Raw genomic sequence first — 21554 nt, 5'->3', positions numbered from 1 at the left:
TTTCCCAAGGCAATGACTCCGCTAGATTTCTCTAAGATAAAGTCAAGCCCAGTCCATACACTTAGGACTTTCAATACGTTTTTTAGTTTCCCACTTAAATATGAGCAGAGAACTAACAAGAGAACTAAAAGTAAGCCAAAGGGAAAAAGTTAACAGAGTGAAAAGAGCATAGGCAAGGAGAAAACAGCAGACTAAACAAGATAAAAACCCAAACAACTGAACTAAAACAGTTGTCCTCAGAAAAATGAGACAATACCGTATCTACAAAAGAGCACTCAAGGAATGAAAAGAGACTTAGACTTTAAAACTATAGGAGCAAAGATGAAAGATTCACAGTAAAGGAAAGAAAAAAAAATTTAGAGAATTTCCTAGAATATAGAGTAAAAAGAAAACAGGAGAGGAGTTACTAAAAAAATAAATAAAAAAATAAAAGACTTGCCCAAGTGACCTAACTTTATTTTTTTTTAAAGATTTATTTATTTATTTATTTGTCAGAGAGAGCGAGAGAGCAAGAGTGAGCACAGGCAGACAGAGTGAGAAGAAGGCTCCCCGCCGAGCAAGGAGCCCGATGTGGGACTTGATCCCAGGACGCTGGAATCATGACCTGAGCCAAAGGCAGCTGCTTAACCAACTGAGCCACCCAGGTGTCCCAAGAGACCTAACTTTAAAATAACACCAGTTTTTGAAAGAAAGGAGAAAAAACAGCAAGGAGGAAATCCTCAGTGAAATAATCCTGGAAAAACATTTTATGAAGTGAAGGCCCTGAGCTTCCAGATTAAAGGCGGTAGACGAAGGATAAGAACAGTCACACTGCCTGAGGCACATCGCAGTGAAATTTCTAAACAAGGGAGACAAAAGGGGATCCCAGCAAGGGAAATATGGTTATACACAAAGGATTCAGGATCAGAATGCCTGTAGGGTCTCAGAAACCACACGGAGAGCTCCGTGGCGCTGATGCACAGGGGCCAGTGCGTGACAGAGAATTCCATACCCAGCTGAACTATCAATCAAGTGTGTAAGGAGAATACGAACACTGTTAGGAATTTAAGTTCTCAATAAATCGGGCCTTCCGCACACCTTCTCCGGACTCCTCTGGAGCGTGTTTCACCGGAATGAGACAGGGATCCCCAAAATAAGACACCCCACACGGGAGAGAGCTCCAGGAAGGCCCCGTATGGCAGCTGTGTATCCAAAGCAGGTGGGCCAGAAAGCGCCTCTGGGGAGACTCTTCGACATCACTCGGCATCAGGGAAATACAAATCAAAACCACATTGCGATTACCACCTCCCACCAGTCAGAATGGCTAAAATTAACAAGTCAGCAAACGAAAGATCTTGGCGAGGATGCGGAGAAAGGGGAACCCTCCTACGCTGTTGGGAATGCAAGCTGGTGCAGCCACTCTGGGCAACAGTAAGGAGGTTCCTCAAAAAGCTGAAAATAGATATGACCAAGCGATTGCACTACTGGGTATTTACCCCAAAGATAAAAATGTAGTGATCCAAAGGGGCATGTGCACCCCAATGTTTACAGCAGTAACTTCCACGATAGCGAAACCATGGAAAGATCCCAGCTGTCCATGGACAGATGAATGGGATGAAGAGGATGTGGTACACACACACACACACACACACACACACACACACACACAGGAATATTACACAGCCATCAAAAAACGAAAGCCTGCCATTTACAACGACGTAGATAAAACAAGAGGGCATTATGCTGAGTGAAACAAGCCAATCGGAGAAAGACAACTATCATACGATCTCAGTAATGTGGAGTCTGAGAAGCAAAACAGCAGATCATCGGGGAAGAGAGGAACAAACAAAACAGGACAAAACCGGAGAGGGAGACAAACTGTAAGAGACTCAATCATAGGGAACAAACAGGGTTGCTGGAGGGGAGGGGAGTGGAGGGATGGGGTGACTGGGTGATGGACATTAAGGAGGACACGTGATATAATGAGCACTGGGTGTTATGTAAGACTGATGAATCACAGACCTGTACCTCTGAAACCGATAATATACGTTAATTTAACTATTTTATTATTTATTATTTATTTAATATAAACTATTTTAATTGAGTTAAAAGTTTAAAAAATTTTTAAATAAATAAACAGATGAACATGACAGAGAACGCAGCCCATCTGAGAGGAGCTACAGGTGGCAGAGAATTTGAGGGTTCACTTAGCTAAAGAATACAGAAATCTAGACAAAGAAAAAACAAGTAAATATTAACTCTAAGGAAACCAGAAGGCACGCTGGAAACAAACAGCAACCACAGATGACTGCACTGCTCCACAGTGAACAGTGTCCGTCTGGTCCTGTAACGCGGAAGACTCCGGTGCGCGCACAGGGAAGGTGTGGTGAGCAAGGGCAGGGGACGCCTCATCTCGTCTTCCACAGTACGAAGAGACAATGAGAAAAAAAGAGTGAACAGCAGCAATATTAAGCATGTTACTTAGAGACGTAAAGACAAATACCAAAATAATCCCCCAAAAGTTGAAGGTGGTTGTTGCTTGAGAGGAGAAGGAGCTACGTTTGAGGAAAATACGAGGAACTGCTGATTTTTGTAATAAACTTTGACTTTTTAAACTGTCTCTGTAGAATTCTGATAAAACTAAAAAGCAAAATTTTAAGTAGTAACGACCAATCTCTCAATGCCAAGGAAGAGTATTAGCAACCGAACCAACAAACACGGCGGGGAGGAAAGGGGAGGCCCGCACGACAACGGTAGTGGCCACCACGTGTGAAGCGTCCTACTGAGCACGCGGCACTACGTCTGGTTCTCTAGCTTGTGTAACCCCCTTAAACCAAACTCATGTGGTTGGACTCTCATCTTTAATACAAGGGCAAAAGTCCAAAACAGCCAAGTAACAAACATGCCAAGGTCCTATCCTGTGTGTGGAAGAGCCAAGATTCCAATCTGTGGGTGTCCAAGCCCTGTGGTCGTTACGCTATCACACGCCGTTAGCTGTCAAGCCGGAAAAACGACAGAACTCGTCATCACCAGGGGGTCTCTCAAATAGCTCGGAGGGCAAAGAGATTTTTCTCACCCCTGGATCTATTTAAGTGTAATATTCCTAAGTTAACTCCTTTTGCTTAACTGGTCTAAAAGCTACAGGAAATAATCCGTGTGCTCCAAGTTCTTCACGTCCCTCAACCTTCCTCAACATAAAGCGTGCGCGGCGAGCGCCGTGCGGAGAAGCGGTCCACGACTTCTCTACCCACGGACAGCCCAGCAGACTGTCTGCTCCAAGGCAAATGCAGGGAGACGAAAGACTTACATGCAGACCTCAAGCGCTAGCCGGCTCTGCCTTTGAGTGTTCTGTGTTATGTACACAGCTTTCGTCCCTTCTGGCAAAATAATAATTTAAAAAATACAAGTGCCACAGGGAGAGCTATTCCTCCCATTATCTTAACTGGCTCCTAATAGCACAGCAGTCTAGGCGAGCTCACTTCTTGTTTCTGTAGGTGAAGAACTAACCTCCCACTAGTATCAACAGCATCGTCCATACGCAGACGTCTATGCGGAATAGCCACAGCCACATCAAACTCAAAATGCCACAAACAAAAATTCTTACCGTCTGGCCTGTCCATCTTGTGCCTCAACCACGCTGTGCTGAAGTTATACTGGCTCCTACATGATAAATACTGTGTAGCTTCTGGAAAAGCTCTAATCATTCAAAGGCATCTACGTCTACCCAGCCAAGAGTGCAGGAAATCCTGCATCTGAGCCAAAAAGAGCAAATCAAGAGCTACTGATTAATATCACCAGTGGCGACAGTTTGTGCAAATATCCCCGCACATGATACTGTGGTATTCTCTGCTGAAAAGTCAAATCATCAGCACCTTAGGGAAGACCCTTTATTACAGCCCCATTACAGGCAAGGCACTAGTCTAGCTGCCCCGTACCCGTCACTTTATTTAGCCATCACTGTAACCCTGGAAACAGAGTTAACCTCTTCTTCAGATAAGAAACATGAGAAACGGGGAGTCTCGGATTTGAAAATAGACCCAGCGCTTCGCAGTTCAGGAGCTCCCAAGGCCACCTTCACTTCTGTTACCAACCGTAAACTCAGGGGTTCCCGAGACCATCTTCAGTTTGACAAAATCACTAGGAGGACCCACAGAATCCAGTGAAAGCTGTTATAGTCAGTACGGCTCATGACAGCATAAGGACATGGATCAAAATCAGCCAAGGGAAGAGCCGCACGGGGCAGACTTCAGGAGAGCTCCATCCACGGGGTTTCCAGTCGTCCTCTGGAAGAGTGGTCGGAGCTCATCTCAGCCATCAGCGATGTGCAAGAAGTGGCGTGGAGTGTTGCCAGCCTAGGAAGCTCACCTGCACCTTGATGTCCAGAGTTCGTTGTTGTTTTTTAAAGGGGAGGAGGGCAGGAGCGCCTGGAGGGCTCAGTGGGTTAAGCTCTGCCTTCGGCTCAGGTCATGATCTCAGGGTCCTGGGATCGAGCCCCGCATTGGGCTCTCTGCTCAGCGGGGAGTCTGCTTCCCCCCTCTCTCTGCCTGCCTCTCTGCCTACTTCTGATCTGACAAATAAATAAGTAAAATCTTAAAAAAAAAAAAAAAAGGTGGGGGAGGTGGGTGGAGGGGCAGAGGGTGAGGGAGAGAGAATTTAAGCAGCTCCACGCCCAGCAAGGAGCCCTACGTGGGGCTCGATCTCAACCCTGAGATTATGACCCGAGCCAAAACCAAGACTGGGATGCTCAGGCAACTAAGCCATCCAGACACCCTAATGTCCAGAGTTTTGCCTGGGACTTGGTCACCTAGACGTAGTTGATTGTGGCGTGGCTGACAAGGTGCCAGCTCTTGCGAAGGTCAAACAAATACTGTGTCATCTAAAGCCCTAATTTACTTGCTTGGTGGAGACCACCAGGTGTGGTCCAGGGCTCCCCAGTAAACAAAGACACTCTTCACAGGCAGGACATTCCAAAAGCTTGGGAATCACCTCCTAGAAGCTGAGGGCAAAATTCTGCCTTTTCTTTGGGTAAAATTGCAACCAAAACTCAAAGTCCAGGGCACCTGGGTGGCTCAGTTGGTTAAGCGACTGCCTTTAGCTCAGGTCATGATCCCGGAGTCCTGGGATCGAGTCCCACATCAGGCTCCCAGCTCCATGGGGAGTCTGCTTCTCCCTCTGACCTCTCCTCTCATGCTCTCTCACTCTGTCTCTCTCTCGAATAAAACAAAAAAAAACCAAAAAAACAAAAAAAACCCTCAAAGTCCACATACAATGGACAAAGTAGAATAATACAAAAATAAAAAAGAAACCAAACAAAAGAGACTCATACATTTCATTTGAATTTTCACACTCTTGAGAAGTTAAGACCTTAGTGTCAGTTATTTCCCAAGTCTGCTCCCCCAGACATAGTTAACACTTACAAACCAAACCCTGGAAAGTACCGGTTAGAGGATGGCCGAGGGGCCGCCAGGGCTTCCCATAACTCAGAAGTAGATGCGGACTGGGAAGGAGTAGAGGAAATCCCAGGGTAGCTGGAGGGAGAAGTGATTTCGGAACACAAAAAAATAGTGCCATGGTAGTACCTGAATTGCCCAGATACATGAATTTTGTGCTTGACTCCGCAGCTACGACTGTGTTGTTGTTCTCTGGGTGAAAGGAGAGATCACACAGACCGCACAGGGAACCTGACGGCCTGCGACAGTGGAGCGCCGAGCAGAGTCACACCTTTTTCTGAGGAACCACATTCAGAAGCAAAACTACAATACACTTGAATTCTAGATACATATCCAAGTGCAATTAAAAAGTTTTTAACTCTGGAAACTCAGTTTCTGGAATATTAACCTTCCTCTATAATTTTGTTGGAGTTGAGCTAAGTCCTCTCAGCAATGTCACCAAAGTCACCAAAATGCCAATCTTCTCTGACATTTTTCCAAAAGTAATTACTGGAAGCAACCAGGCCTCTGATAAGCATGAGTTCCACACGTATCACAGAAGGTAAAATATTCTGTCATTGGCTTTTGTTAGGAGGAAACTGCATAAGCCCTGAATGGAGACAGACAATTCCCTTCCTACTCCAAGAAAGGAGGGCTCCGGGAAGTGACAGGCCTTCCTTCCCTCCCTCTACAGACTGCAAATTTATATGTCCAAGAGGGAGGAGTCTGTGCGCCTCAAATGCAGCAAAAACTATCTCAGAGCTGACCTTGAAGGCGATCCTTGAAACTGCTTCTTGGTGAGTGGGGTGGGGACCTACGCCGTCTCATCAGACACCTACCTCCGCTTCCCTATCTTGTCTGACTGCTCGTAGCACCTGAGAGACAGTATGCTGTCATGGTCATCGTGTCATTTGTATTTCAAAATATCTGGGATTGAATTCTAATTGTGCTTGTGCTTTCTTAGCCTGAGATATCTCCCTTAGACTATGAAGAAGAATAATATTTATGACTCATAGGATTTTTCCAAAAATTAAATGAATTAATGCATACACAGCATTATCGAAGTGACCTTAATAAATGTTATTGATTGTTGAGTTTATCAGCAGACACGAAACTAAGGAATAATACCAGACAACTCATTAATGGTGAAAGATTCTAGAAGATTATGCTGGAAGACAACAGAATAATATCTGCAAAATGCTAGGAGGAGTTGACAAAGAAGCTATACGGCACATGAAGAACAAAGAGCAAAATGACAGAAGTCCCTTTTGTTTTTAAGTCAGTAATTACTTTAAATGTAAATGGGTAAACTCTCCACTCAAAAAAATCAGAGATTGGCAGAATGGATTCACACACACACATACACACACACACACACACACACACACACACACTCCAACAATATGCTTTCTGTAAGAGCCTTACTTTATATCCAAAGACACACGCAGGTTGAAAATGAAAGGACGGAAAAAGAAATTCTATGCAAACAGCAGCCAAAAGAGAGTAGGAGTGGCAACAGTAATACCACACAAAAGAGGTTTCAAATTAAAAAGATTATAAAACAGAAAGAAGGACAATTTATATTAATTAAAGGTTCAATACAGCAAGACACAATGATTACAAACATTTCCATATCTAGTACCAGATCATCAAAATATACGAAGCAGATACTGGCTGAATTGAAGGGAGGAATAGACAGTTCTACGATAGTAACTGGAGAAGTCAGTATCCCATTCTCAATAAAGGATAAAACAATCAGACAGAAGTATGGAAACAAAGGACTTGAACAACACAATAAATTGGCTGGAACTGAGAAAACAGTCTGCCCAATAACACAAAATACACATTCTTCTCAAGTTTTAATGGGACATTTTCCAGGACAGACCACAATAGTTAGGCCACAAATTAAATCCAAACGGATTTTAAGAGATAAATGTCATATAAAGTATCCCTTTAACCACAATGAAATGAAGTTAAATATCGGTAACAGAAAGAAAACTGGAAAATGCACAAATTTGTGGAGATTAAACAACACGTTCCTAAACAACCAGTCCATCAAAGAAGAAGTCATAAGGGAAATTAACAAATACTTAAGAGACTAAGTGAAAAGGAAAACACAACATACCAAAACTTACGGGACACAGCAAAAGCAATACTAAGAAGGAAATTTATCGCTATAAATGTTTTCTTTAAAAAGTAAGATCTCAAAAAAAAAAAAAAAAAAAAAAAAAAAAAAAAAGTAAGATCTCAAATGAACAATGTATCTTTACAACTTAAGGAATGAGGAAAAAAAAAAACTAAACTAAACCAAACCAAAAGCTAGCAAAAGGATGTAAATAATAATGGTTAGTGCAGAGATGTAATAGAGAATAGAAAAATAGGAAAAAAACAAAAAATAAAACAAGGCACTGAAACCAAAAGCTGGTTCTTCAAAGATATCAACAAAATTGACAAACCTCTGGCCTGACTGAGAAAAAAAGAGAAAAGACTCAAATAACTAAAATCAGAAATGTAGGCAGGGACATTACTACTGATTCTACTGATATAAAAAGGATTATAAAAGATTATTACGAATGTACACCAACAAATTAGATAATCTAGATGAAATGGGCAAATTCCTAGAAACACAAAACCTAATAAGACTAAAGCACAAAGATACAGAAAATACAAGTAGACCAAAACAAGATAAAGACATTACAAGAAAGGAAAACTACAAAACAGTAACTGTCATGAACACATGAAAAAAAAAATCCACAAAATATTAGAAAGTCAAATCCAACAATGCATTAAAACAAATTAAACACCGTGACCAAGTGGGATTTCTTCCAGGTATGCCAAGGCTGGTTCAACATCTGAAAATCAATTAATGTGACCCATCGCACCAACAGCTACAGAAGGAAAACACGATCATACCGATAACTGCAGGAAAAGTCTAGAACAAAAATCCAGACTGATTTATGATTAAAAATTCTCCGCAAACTAGAAACAGAGGTAAATGTCCTCAACCTGATACACATCTACCAGAACCCTACAGAGAACATCATACTTAATGGTTACAAACCAGCTGCTTTCCCACTAAAATCAGAATCAAAGCAGAAATGCCCCCTTTTACCATTTCTTTCTTTCTTTTTTTTTACAACCCCACAGGCGCCCAGGGGGTTCACCTTTTACCATTTCTAATCAACATCAGACTTGAAGTTCTGGCTTAACACAGTAAGATACGAAATGGAAACAAAAGATGCACAGATTGGGAACAGATGCATGGATAACCCCATTAACTGATGTAGAAAAATCCAGAGGGGCGCCTGGGGGGCTCAGTTGGTTAAGAAACTGCCCTTGGCTCAGGTCATGATCCCAGAGTCCCGGGAATAAGTCCCACATCGGGCTCCCAGCCCAGCAGGGAGTCTGCTTCTCCCTCTAACCTCTCCCCTCTCATGTTCTCTCCCATTCTCACTCTCTCTCAAATAAACAAATTATTAAAAAAAAGAAGAAGAAAAATCCAAAGAATCAACAGTAACAAAACATCCTGTGGAACTCAGGTTATTATAGCATGGGTGCAAAATAGGAGGTAATATTCTGAGAAATATTAGCTAATTGCTTTTTCATATACCAGGAATGAACAACTGGAATTTGAAGTTAAAAATACAGTACCATTTACATTAACATCAAAAAATTGAAACACTTACGTATATATCTAACAAGATGTGTATAGGATCTATACACAGGAAAAAAAGGTGAAAGAAGTCATGGAAGATGTAAACAGGAGATATTTCTCATTCACAGATCAGAAGACTGAACTTGTTAGGATGTCAATTTTTCCTAGCTTCAACTGTAGATTCAACTCCATCCCAAACAAGATACTAGCAAGCTAGTTTATAGGTATTAACAAACTGATTGTAAAGTTTACATGAAAAGGCAAAAGACCTAGAATAGCCAACCCAACAGCCAAGATGAACAAGTTGGAGAACTGATACCACCCAATTTCAATAAAGCTAACCAAAGTCACGATTGCATAGTATTGGTGAAAGAACAGACACACAGATCAATGGAACGATACAAAGACCAGAAATAAACCCACACAAGTATAGTCGACGGATACTTGAAAACGTATAATCCAGCATAATGCAGGAAGAACAGTCTTTCCAACAACTTGACATCCACATGCAAAAATCAAACAAACAAACAAAAATCTCAATATAAATCTTACAGCTTTCAGAACAGATCTTAGACCTAAACATATAAAAAAACTACAAAACTTCTAGAAGGTAACATAGGATGAGGTCTAGGTGACCCTGAGTTTAGAATCCTAGCATCATCCATGAAAGAGAAAGTTGATAAGTCAGATTTTATTATAAATGTTTGCTCTGAGAAAGGCAGTTAAGAGAATGAAGAGTCAAATCACAGACTGGAAGGAAATCTTTGCAAAACACATCTGATAAATGGCATGTATCCAAAATATGTAAAGAATACTTAAACCTCAACAATGAGAAAATAATAAACCCCATGAAAAAATAAGCAAAAGATCTGAACAGACACCTCGCTGCAGAAGATGTCCAGGCAGTAAGTAAGCATATGAAAAGATGTTCATTCATCTTTTCACATTATGCACTTTTCAAAACCTTTACAACTTTATAGTACAAATACTGAGCCTTAAAATATGGAATATTTTACATTTGAAATACATACATAAAAATATATGTGAAATATATATAAAATACAAAAATCACTTAGGAGAGGTCGGGGAATCCCAGGGAAAGGTGCGGACTGTGAGAATCTACGTTACAAATGTATGAAGTAACTTCACGAGGGGAGGAAGAGGAAAAGGTGCTGACCTAAGTAATTCTGGAAATAAGCGGAGCTTCCAAGAAGAAAGCCAAAGGACCCCCACACGAGCACTGTGCTCTGGGTTAAAAGTTCTGACACTGCTGTACTCGTATCTTGGAACTGCGCGATTAAGGAAACAGATGGCTGCTATAAGGAGCCAAGTTTCTCACTGTTAGAGGGGGATTTATAAATAAGCAAGAAGCAGCTAGAGTGAGTCCTGCTGGCAATGGATTAGCGTTTGAGACGTTAGCATGTTTAGCTTCATACAGATACAACTGGATGCACGCAGAAATACTCACAGCCATGTGTGTATACAAAGGCTGGAATACACACACAATTTCTTTGCTGTCGTACACCTTTCCGAGGGCATAAAAGAAGAAACAACACCCCAGCAGCACCAAGCACACCTTCGCCCAGACCTTGGCTTCTAACACCACTCTTCGATAAAGGACCCAGGGCTGCGGAGAGAAATGACCGCTTCTGGGACTGGAGCAGAAAATGTGCAGGATGAGCCTGGAACACCTTGTAGAGCCAGAAAGGAAAAGTGCTCAAGACCAAAGACAAAGAAAGCCCTGAGCCCTGATGGGAGCACGGCCAAGGAGCACAAGAGCCCACTGGAAGAGATCCTAGCAGCCAGAGCTAGAATAATTTGAGCGACGAAAGAAATGAAGTCGAACTGGATTATAACCCAAGGTACAAAGTAAATACCATGAGTCCGTACTGCTACAAAAAATGAGTGAATAAATTAAAAACTGGGAAAAAGAGATAAACCATCGAGGATGTGGAACATAACTCCCAGTTCTTACACGTGGGCTGCAGAGAGCAACATCTTTCCGAAGAGTAAATGTACAGAGAAGGGAGGGGAAGAGTAATTTTACAGTGAGAAACCGAACAAACACTACTTCAGTTTGCTGGCCAAGGTCAACATCACTACTTGTAGGTCATGTTGGCAGTATGCATCCCTGATACAAGATGACGAAACTGGCACTTGACCTCTGTGGCTTTCCTCCTAAAAACCCACAACCCAGGTCTTATGAGAAAAACACTGGACAAATTTCAGTAGTGGTGCATCCTACAGAATAGTTCGTGAGTACCCCTCCCCTCAAAGCTGTCAGAGTTATCAAAAACAAGGAAAGTCTGAGAAACTGCCGTAGCCAAGAGGAGCCTGAAGGGACATGCCATTAAATACAACATATTCTTCTGGATGGAACAGAACAGAAAAAGGACATTGGGTAAAACCTAACAAAATCCAAACTGTGGGCTCTGGCGAATCACGGAGCAGCACTGGTCCGCTAGTTGTAACACACGTACTACACCAATGCGAGATGTTCGTAACGAGGCAAATCTAGAGTACAGAGGAACTCTTGGTACTATCTTCTCAATTTTTCCATAAATCCCAAACTGTATGTACTAAGACATGAAATCTATTTTTTAAGTAAGCAATTAAGTTTTAAAACAGTGCTTCGTGGATTTGCGAGCCGCACATGTAACCTACTACTTGGTTTCCGCTGGCAGGGCTCGACTTTAACAGGATATCGCCGATCCGCACAGGGGAAGGACCTCACTGTTTCTACAGTAAAATCATCAAGTGTATTGTATTCATCAAGGTCTCACTCAAGCTTCAGACTGACAGGCCCAAGGTTACCTCTGAACTGCTACTGGAGAGCACAGAGGCAGAGGGGTGACTATCTCCTTATCCCGGCGTTCCTTCCACAGTGGACGGACGGGCCCTCCCCCTGTAGACAGTCTCCCGTGGGCAACTGTACTTATCTCTTTGTCCCTCGAGCTCAACCTTGGAACTAAAACATGCTGACTTACTTACCTTGAGTCTGTGTCTGTTTTCCCTTTGTTCAAAGTCAAAGAAAATCATCGAACTTTCTACTCCCACCCACGAAAGAAACTCCCTCTTATCCAGAAACTCCTTTATCTAGAGTCTAAACATCACTTCCAAATGACAAAACTGTTGTGAAAAAAATAACCATCCATTAAAAAAAAATCCAAGAATTAAGAAATGCTTTGCATGTGACATACTACATGGCAATAACGAGATCACTGTAAATGATGCAAATGACCACCGAGTGTTCTGGGGATGGACAGGGTAATGCGGATTGTAATGGATTCTCCAGAGGCTGGTCCATGTTGTGAAATCTTACTAATTTAACGTAGAATCTTAAAAGGTCATCTGAATGTAAATATTCAACCAATGCTTGAAATCTCTAGAATCTTTTTTTTTTCTTTGAAAGAATTCATCTTACGCTTTGGGCTACATGGTATCCTAGAGAGAATTTAAAATTTTTGAAATGGATAAAGAAAGAAATGCCACAATGGAGGGATTTTCAGTGCTGCACTTGATGGCAATGTTCTTATTTCTGCTAGCCAGCTTTACTAAAATCAGAAAAGTACAGCACCGCAGAGAGGAGAAACTTTCAAAAAGCTTGGACTGGCATCAGATTCCTGCTGCAGAAAAACAGGGAGGAGATGGTGAGCAGGAAAACAAGCGGATTTAACAACCAGCAGGTCAATGATGACCTAAAAAATAGCAAACTCCATAGAATAAATATTTATTGAATAAATGAATGAATGAATAAATAATAAGGAAGTAAAAATGGATCAGAATCAGGAAGGATGATGGAACACTGTCTCTGCTCTCTGAAGCTCAGACAGTGAACAAGGGACGGAGAGGACGGCGACGGGGCCGTCAGTTCTCTACGCGAACACGGAGAACCCGCGGTGTCCCAGGGACTCTGGGAAGTGCTGGGGATGACGCCCTTCGTTCCATGAACCCACAGCTCTTAAAAAGGCAGCCTTATCTCCGCGCACATGGATCCCAGAGAGGTAGCCCCCGAGGAGATCTGTTTTACTGTTTTAAGGAGCAGAAATTCAGCAGGTGAACTGCGGTGGGACAGGTGTGAGTGTCTTTCTGGCAGAAGGGGCATCTTGGGCAAAGGCGGAGGGAAAAAGCAACATGGCGGGACCTTGCAGAGGCCCAGAGAGGGGGCCTGAGACAAAGCTGAAAAGGCCCTGATTGTGAAAGCCATTAAGAATCAAGTCCTTAGGTTTTTCTTTTGCGTTCACTGCGAGATGTCCTGTTTCAAAAATATAGCAGAGAAACAGTAAGCTTGGAATTGGCAGTGTAAACAATGAGGTCGTTAAACAGTCAATACCCACGCTGTTATTTATGAACTAAATGGTTTGTTTTATGGATTCTTCTAGTCTTTGGTTTCATTTTTCTCTTTTTCTGTTTCTTTCCTTGATTTGGTTTTCAGTTATAGCTCTGTTTTTTGTGACCTTAAAAAGGCATCCGTCGGTAACTGCCGGCCTCCTTATTAAGTGGGATCTGATAGGCCCCGACGAGGATCAGACAGGGATGTCTTCATTTAAGTTTCAGGAAAATCTTCCCGGTAACCCTGCAGGGGCAGCCTTGTAACATACTAGGTGACACTTCTAACATTAGCAAAGAAAACCAACTTATATGGAAGTATTGTCCTAAATAATCTGGAATCCACGGTGTACCCAGTGGACTGGTGCTATTGCTCACTGAGGAGACATGAAGCCACAATCTATAAATGTCAACACTGTGGTCACAGACCTCTGCTTCTGGACAACATGGAGGATATGCACGTCTTCCTACTTCTCCCACTATGTGGCTAAAATCCCTGGGTATCATATGCAAAACAAACATAAGACGACTTCAAAGGTAGATAAAAGAAGCCAGACTGGCTATGCATTCCCTGGGCTCTGTCTGTGGCTCTTAATAAGAATCCCGCACTGGGTGCCGGAGCCTAGAAGCCTGGCTGAAGCCCGCAATCCAGAAATACCAAAGGGCACAAACAGTAAACAAACAAACACATCTTAGAGCTCCATGAAAAACCTGCTTTTCTCAGCCGGAGGACCAGGAAAAGGGCACCCTAGCTAGCAGGACAGAAAACTTAAGCAATAACCAACCTAGGCCATGAGAAAAATGCCGGATTCTCACCCCAAGTCAGTCAGCATCTATGGGGGACCCTAGACCTTCGCACCCACCCAGCCACGCTGGGCCGCGCCCTCCCTCCTCGCCACTGGGGAGCTCTCAGAGGAGGTGGAGTGGAGGGTCGGGCCATCCCCCCCCACCCCCGCCCCGTGGTCCCAGGAGCACTGGCCTCACCTGGCTGTAGCGAGGTACCTCACCCCACCCACGCCAGAGTGGGGACGGAGGAAGCTTAGCAGGGAGCCAAGACCCCCCCCCCCCCCGCTGCCTAGGGGCAACGAGGCCCCCACATCCAGTCCGTACTGTCCCTGGGGAGCGGCAACAACGTGGTCCTCCCTTCCTAGTCAGAGTGGGGCAGAGGTTCTGCGGGGACAGCCCAAACCTTCACCCCCGAATTAGCCGTAAGGAGGCACTCCTCCCCCAACAGGTCAATGGAGGCCGAGCGGGGACCCGAACCTTGACATCTGCTTGGTTGAGGTGACACCTGCCCACGACTCACCGAGGAAGACAGAGAGCAGCCTGCACTGAGTGTCTGACCGAGTCCACCATTCTCCCTTCTCTCCCGTCACAGCCTCTGTTTCAGACCCTCGTCACGTCCCCCTTGGACTGCTGGACGATCACAACAGTTTTTAACTGGCTTCTCTGTCTTTTAGTCTTACAGTTCATGCCCCCTAATGTTGCTAAACAAATTTTTCTGAGACCCAAATCTGATTGTGTCACCGTCCGACTTCAAACCCTACAGCGCTGCCCGAGCCGTACAGGAAACGGCACGACTAGGCTTCCACTCGGCACCACCAGCGCCCTTGCCCCTGACCCATCACCCCCCATCCTTTCCCTTCAACCCTTCTTCTGAACTCCGGCCGTAACGAACTACTCGTTGTTCTCCCGACAGGTTAGGCCTCTACACCTCTCCAAGGACCTTTCCTTGTACATTTTTCTGCCTTCATGTCCGTCCTCACTGGGCAGTCACTGGACATCCAGTCAAACAGCAACTCCTCTGGGAAGCCTCTCGTGATGGTACCATATTGTCCCCAGCACACCCCCACCCCCGGTTCTACTCTACTCTTCCGTCATTGCTCTGATTTGTTTTGATAGTTGCCTTTTTTCTTTTTTCTGTTAGATCACTATCGAAGGCAAGGACTGTTTGCTTAACTCATCTTTGCATCCCTAGTACCCAGCACCGTGCCTGACACACCTTGGGTGCTCAAGAAACATTAGCTAACGAGTGTCAGTCTCAGACTGTCTCTTCGTGCTGGTGTGTACCTGGTGGCTCTGCCTGTTACTGCATTTATCACACTGAATTCAGTTGCTTGGTGCCTTCTGGGAACTCCCTGTGGATATGGGCACAACCAAAAGAGAAGCCAGAAGCGTAGAAACGGCAGATTATCTGAAAACGAGTGACAAACCAACAGCTGACTTGTTATCCATGGAATTTAAAAGATAAGAGATTATCTCTATTGTGTTGAAAGGCAACAAATGTCAACCTAGAATTTCATCCCCAGCCAAAATGTTCATTTCCAGACAAACAAGAACGGGATGTCCCATCAGCAGACTCCCACCAAAGCGTATGTTAAAAAGTGTCTTCTGGGGAGAAGGAAAACAGCCCCGTGTGGGGGCCAGAAATGCAGAAAGGAACAGAGAGCAAAACCAAGTTAAAGACGCACGTCCGTCCGACGGCGTCCGGACTCTGTGAGGCAGTCAACGACACTGCTCCTGCCCACTCACAGCTACCGTGCACAACAGCAACAGCACCTGCGCTGGGAAGGGAAACGGGGGTTGATAAGGTGTTCTCAGGTCCCTGCTTTGCAGTCAGAATGCAAAAGTATCCTCCAGCGTCAGACTGCGATTAGTCGAGGACGCACACAGCCATTCCTAGTGCGTCACTACAACAGAAAAGAGTACGTAATTCCAGCCTCTTTAAAGTGAAAGTAAGACCTAACGGTAAGAAGCTGGAGAGGTGCACAGCCCGATCACACTGGGTCCTGAGGTCACACTAAGGATTCTGACTTTGAAGTTAAAAGCAAAGGGAGGTCACTGAAGCGTCTGAGCACGAGAGACCCGTACTCTCTAGCCTCGTACCTACGAAAACACTGAACGAAGAACCAGAAAATAAAATTCAGAGTTTGGCTTTAATTTTTAAGATTTGCTTTGTAAGTTAATTAGCTTTGAAGCTACTTTAATTAACATTTCAAATACCAGGTGGCCTTTATTTCTCTGTTCCTCGACATCCCAGAACATACTCTTCTGTCTAAATATTTAAGTCTGACAGACCACAGGTCAGCTGCATACACTCTCAGCGCAACCAACGCACGCGGGCCTTTTAACCTGGCGTTTGTGAGACTAGAGGAGGTGAAATTTTAATTGAGCAAATCTTGTATTATTAAGTGCTGTTCGGCTAAGAAGCCGTTTGGGAAGCCATGGAAGGTTTCGGGGGAGGATAAGAGGTTCTTTCATGTTCAGATTAAGCCTGACTTTAGTCGCATAAAAAGCACTTATATAAGAAGAGGTACTCCGCTCTTGGCCTTTATTATCTTTTTGGTATTAATTTATCTTGATTGTGATATGACTCACATGCCACGAAACTCAGCATTTTAAAGGGAACAATTCAGGGACTTTGGTATAGTCACAGAGATGGGCAACCGACACCACTCGATAATTCTTGAATATTTCCATCACCCCCGAAGCACACCTGTGCCCGGCGGTGCTCACTTCCCAGCCTGCTCCTCCTCAGTCTCTGGCAACCACCGATCTACTTTCTGTCGCTACGGATTTACCTGGTTTGGACATTTTAGACAAATGGAATCATACGATAGTGCCGTTTCTTTTTTTTTTTTAACCTAGAATAATGTTTTCAGGGTTCATCCATGTCCCCCTTTTTAAAAAAAGCACTTGTTGTGTGGGGCGCCTGGGTGGCTCACTGGGTTAAAGCCTCTGCCTTCGGCTCAGGTCATGATCTCAGGGTCCTGGGATCGAGTCCCGCATCGAGCTCTCTGCTCAGCGGGGAGCCTGCTTCCTCCTCTCTCTCTGCCTGCCTCTCTGCCTACTTGTGATCTCTCTCTGTCAAATAAATAAATAAAATCTTTAAAAAAAAATTTAAAAAGCACTTGTTAATGCAGAACTTGAATAGAAAAGGAGGCAGAGTCATCAAGCAAACCTGACTGTGCTATCATCCCGTCTCAACAGTCATCCTGTCTGATGTGAAATGCTGGCATCTAGCAGCCAACAGCAGGAAAGAATTCTCAAGATATCTTCGTGCAAAAAGGATGGTTTCATTAAGGCAGGCAGACAGGACCTGTGGGCAGAGAGAGCTGCCCTGGGGTTGTGAGCAGTGACTGATCACATATTTTCAAGCTGGGAGGGGGTCAGGGATAGCGTAAATCTCCGAGAAAGTGGGAAGCCAGGTTTCCAGGACCTTGAGGGGCTAGCTGCTGTTAGGATAATGTCATTTAGTCAAGAGAGCCTTCAGCTAGGTACCAGGGGACCGTGTTTGGAAGATGATTACTAACATATATCTCGGGGGCGGAGGGACAGAGAAAAGATGTTTCCAAGGGGATTTTCGATGTTTAAGAAGATTCACAGGACCCTGGAGGTCGGGCTAATGTCAAGCAAAGGCTGCCTCTTGCCTTTAGCAAGGTATTAACATGGAGGCAGTTGAGTTCCTGGAGGACGGTCACCCTGCCTGTCCCAAGGACCTGTCGACGGGCTCTAAGCTGTAAGGCAGTTTAGTGTCTTCCTCTATTTCTTTGGCCTCTGCTCTCCACATCATTACGCACACACCCACTGAGGGCCTCCTGCAGTCGTCTCAGGAAAGGAAGCAAACAGGCGGACGCCCTACAACGAAGGGAGGCGACGCTGAGGAGGAGAAGGAGCGGCTGGAAGAACACGAGCTGGGCTCTGCTTACCCTTTTGTGAGCTATGAGGAGGCAGTTGGAATGTTCGTGCTCACAAGCAATTTCGTAGTCGGGGATCAGATCCACCAAGTCCTGGACAAAGTGCACCACCTCCTCATGCCAGGGCACGTTGGCCATGGTGAGACTGCTGGCTGAGCTCTCTCCACAGTAGGTGACACCCTGCAGAAGCAGCACAACAGTCAGAGGTAAGTACGACCTACGCAACGTCACGGAGCAAGTGCCAGAGCCAGAAAGGCGTCTGGAGATCATCCACCCGACCCCACACCCCAACCCAATCCAATCCAATGCGAAGGTGAAGAACGTAACAGTGACTCAGAGATGATAAACTCTGCTTAGCAGCTCACGCAAGTCGGCGGGAGCTCCCAGGCCGATGCCCTCCCTGCCCCGCGACTGCAGTGCTTGGGTGCCCAGCTTCATGCGGTCACACGCTCTGCTGTCTGGCAACAGCACTGTATTTGAACCAATAACGCATCTTTTCATTCAGATTCCTTGTGCACCATAATAACTTGATTCTCAAGGAACTCTAATCTCCTAGACCAATAACGGAGGCGTGGCCGGCACCCACAGAACTTCAGTAAACACCTTGCACACAATAAGGTGAGGTCCAGTTTCCCAGCCCAGTTTAGGCTTGACGAGGCCGGGACGGCTTCCCTGTGAAGGGCCAGCTGCGGGTCTCTTTGAAATTGTTCCTTAAGGAGATCACTTTGTAACACATTTTGTAAATGGATACACTTACACACAGATTCGTGCCAAACAGGAAATACATTTGGGGCTATGCATACACCCCTTCCACACACTTGCATGTGTAAGCGGGTCTCACCTCTGCAGAAATTCCTGAGTCACACAAATGGAGGAAAATTGCCTTCCTGGTCTTGTGAACGCTCCCCGACAGCCCAGGCATATAGGACCCCAAAGCTCCACAACTAAGTTTCCTGTTTGGTAAGTTACATAATGATACACTTCCTAATGATGAGGGGTATCTTAACTTTGTGGGCTCTTTTTATTCCAGGATCAAACTTTCTTGACAAGTGTTTTGAGTATTCTAGATCTGCTACGACTAAGGAGGGAGTGACTGAAATAAAAAGACATCCACTCACACACTCTCACATATACATGGATACAGATGTGTGCGCGCGCACACACACTCACGTGTACATGGATACAGATGTGCGTGCACACACACACATACATGGATACAAATGTGCACGCACACACGGATACACATGTGCACACACGCGTACACACACATACATGGATACAGATGTGCACACACACACATGGATACAGAGGTGCACATGCATGCACACACATGGATACAGATCTTCGCACACACATATACATGGATACAGATGTGCGCGCACACACACACGCTCTCCCTCACACATACACGGATACAGATGTGCGTGCACACACACACTCTCTCACACATACATGGATACGGACACACACACGCACGCACACACGGAGACTGGAGGAGGTAGGGTGCCACGTTACGAAGAGCCCACGGGTGAGCACTGCAGAGGGCCCCTGACCCTGCAGACAGAGCAGCTGGGAGTTGGCCGGAGACTCCGATGAGCTCTGCAAAATGCGCGACTCCAGATGGCCGTTCAGAAAGGTCACTGGTGCGCTAAACCGAGATGACCTTTGCTGAACACAGACTGGAGGCGACCCAGCTTCGTTGTACTAAACAAGAGCGTCCTCTACCAGCCGATGATTTACAGAATTCATTAAACTGAGCTTGAGATTTAGGTGAATTTTAAAAAGCAAATAATATGTCAGTTTTCAAAGCCTTTAGGTATGGCTGAAAAATTGTACTAAATTTCCCGAAATTTATACAAAACACAGAAATGATTTGCTGGTAGGTCAAATTAGTCAGAAAAATGACTTTATTTCAATTTAAATATGGTTGATGATACGTGAATTATACGAGCAAGCATGTACATAGTAGCAACACAAAGGAGTTCACTTTTCATATTTCAAAAGTTCCTTGAAACAGATTTTAGATTAGATCTTACATTTAGGACAAGGGCTTTGGAAAATATCCGAATATTTCCTGTTCAGCAATAAATCACGAGACGTTAAGCACGGACTTGGCCCGGAACGGCAAGGAGAGAACGAAGGCCACAGCTGCGGTATCGCGCCTTCACGTGACGTCGTCCCGTTCGTCCGCGTGAGGCTTCCCACTTAGCCGAATTCTTGCACCTAGAAGTTCTCACTGTAGCCAGACAAAACCCTCTGGGGTGGCCGTGCGAGCAACTGTCTGAGCCCACCACGGAGCCCCAGAGCTCTCTGTGACAGAAGTGCTACGCGCAGAAACCAGTCCCAGTGAATTGGTCTGTGGGGTCCCCTCTGGGAAGTCCAGCCCCCCCGTCAGTCAGGCCCCCCACGCCCCCACCCCACCGTGCCCCCTTCTCTGCTCTGGCTGCTTCACTCCATCCTGCACTCCAGTCCAACCGACGACTTGCCCCAACGTTGCTCCTGATCACACTTTAGCTAAATTCTAAAAATGCTTCATTTTCTATATCGTAGCTGTCTGCCACCTTCTCACCCCACCACCACCCTGTGCCCACCCCCTCTAGCACCAGCACCAACTCTGTCCCTCACTGCTTTGAGAGAAGAGTGAACTCAAGCAAACGACTGATGGGCACAATGTGGCAACTGAAAAGCCCTCACTTCAGAACCCACAGGCTGAGGAGGAACAAGCAGACCCAAAGAAAGTTCCTGAAGAACAGGTCAACTTGCCCATCTCTGGGTCTGCAGCGAAAAGAATGACCCGCACCCTTGCGCCGCTGCCTCTCAGCTGGATCGCTCTGCTCTAGGACTCGGTCTCCTACTGGCTGCGTGGACGGTTTCCTTGGGGACTCGAGGTCCGTCCGAAGAGCCGTGTTGTGCCAGTCTGACTGTCTGACACTTCAGTTAAGCTGACCGGGTGTCGAAAGGTTTCTGATACTGTCGGTCTCCTTCGGTCTGATGAGAAATGCTGCTTCCTGACTTTTTGCACAATATACTCAAAACATGACACTCTATCCTAAAAAGGTTTCAGCAGCTCTTCCCACAAGAAAACCGGGCCCAGCGTCTCAGCGTGGCACGAGGCCTTCCTACGGGACTGCCCCGCCTCGCATCCAGTCTTTACCGGGCGAAATTTCCCACCACGTCTTCGATCTGTGTTGAGGAACCCTTACTGCATCTGATCCCAAACTCACAGCCTGCACACAGCTCTTACCGATGTATATACTGTATATATACATATATAATACATACACCTAGTAGACATACATCTAATATACATATGTAATGTATAATTACAATTCTCTCTAAATTCCGAGCTTCTGGGGCAAGGGCTACGCCTTGTTCTTCTCTGTACCCCAACCGATCTATACTCCGTGGCCTAAAGATCAAGTCACGTATTCTTTTATATGACGTTAAACTCCAGAACCCTCTTTT

The 21554-nt window shown here is 45.0% G+C and overlaps 1 protein-coding gene across 4 annotated transcripts in view; it reads right to left on the bottom strand.

Annotated features, from left to right (window-relative positions):
* LOC308359310 (S-adenosyl-L-methionine-dependent tRNA 4-demethylwyosine synthase TYW1-like) overlaps positions 1-21554 on the bottom strand; it is a 202991-nt gene that overhangs the window by 5227 nt on the left and 176210 nt on the right. For 3 of the 4 annotated variants that reach the window (XM_080830285.1, XM_080830287.1, XM_080830288.1), the window contains one exon: positions 18102-18269. In XM_080830285.1, the coding sequence (XP_080686411.1) occupies positions 18102-18269 (168 nt within the window). Of the gene's footprint in view, positions 1-17039; positions 18031-18101; positions 18270-21554 lie in introns of those variants that run through there. The other variant, XM_080830286.1, reaches the window with a different exon arrangement.

This window comes from Martes martes (assembly GCF_963455335.1).
Source record: "Martes martes genome assembly, chromosome: 18".
Taxonomy (NCBI): domain Eukaryota; kingdom Metazoa; phylum Chordata; class Mammalia; order Carnivora; family Mustelidae; genus Martes; species Martes martes.
The sequence above is the reverse complement of the archived record's forward strand: the minus strand, read 5'-3'. Positions and strand labels throughout refer to the sequence as shown.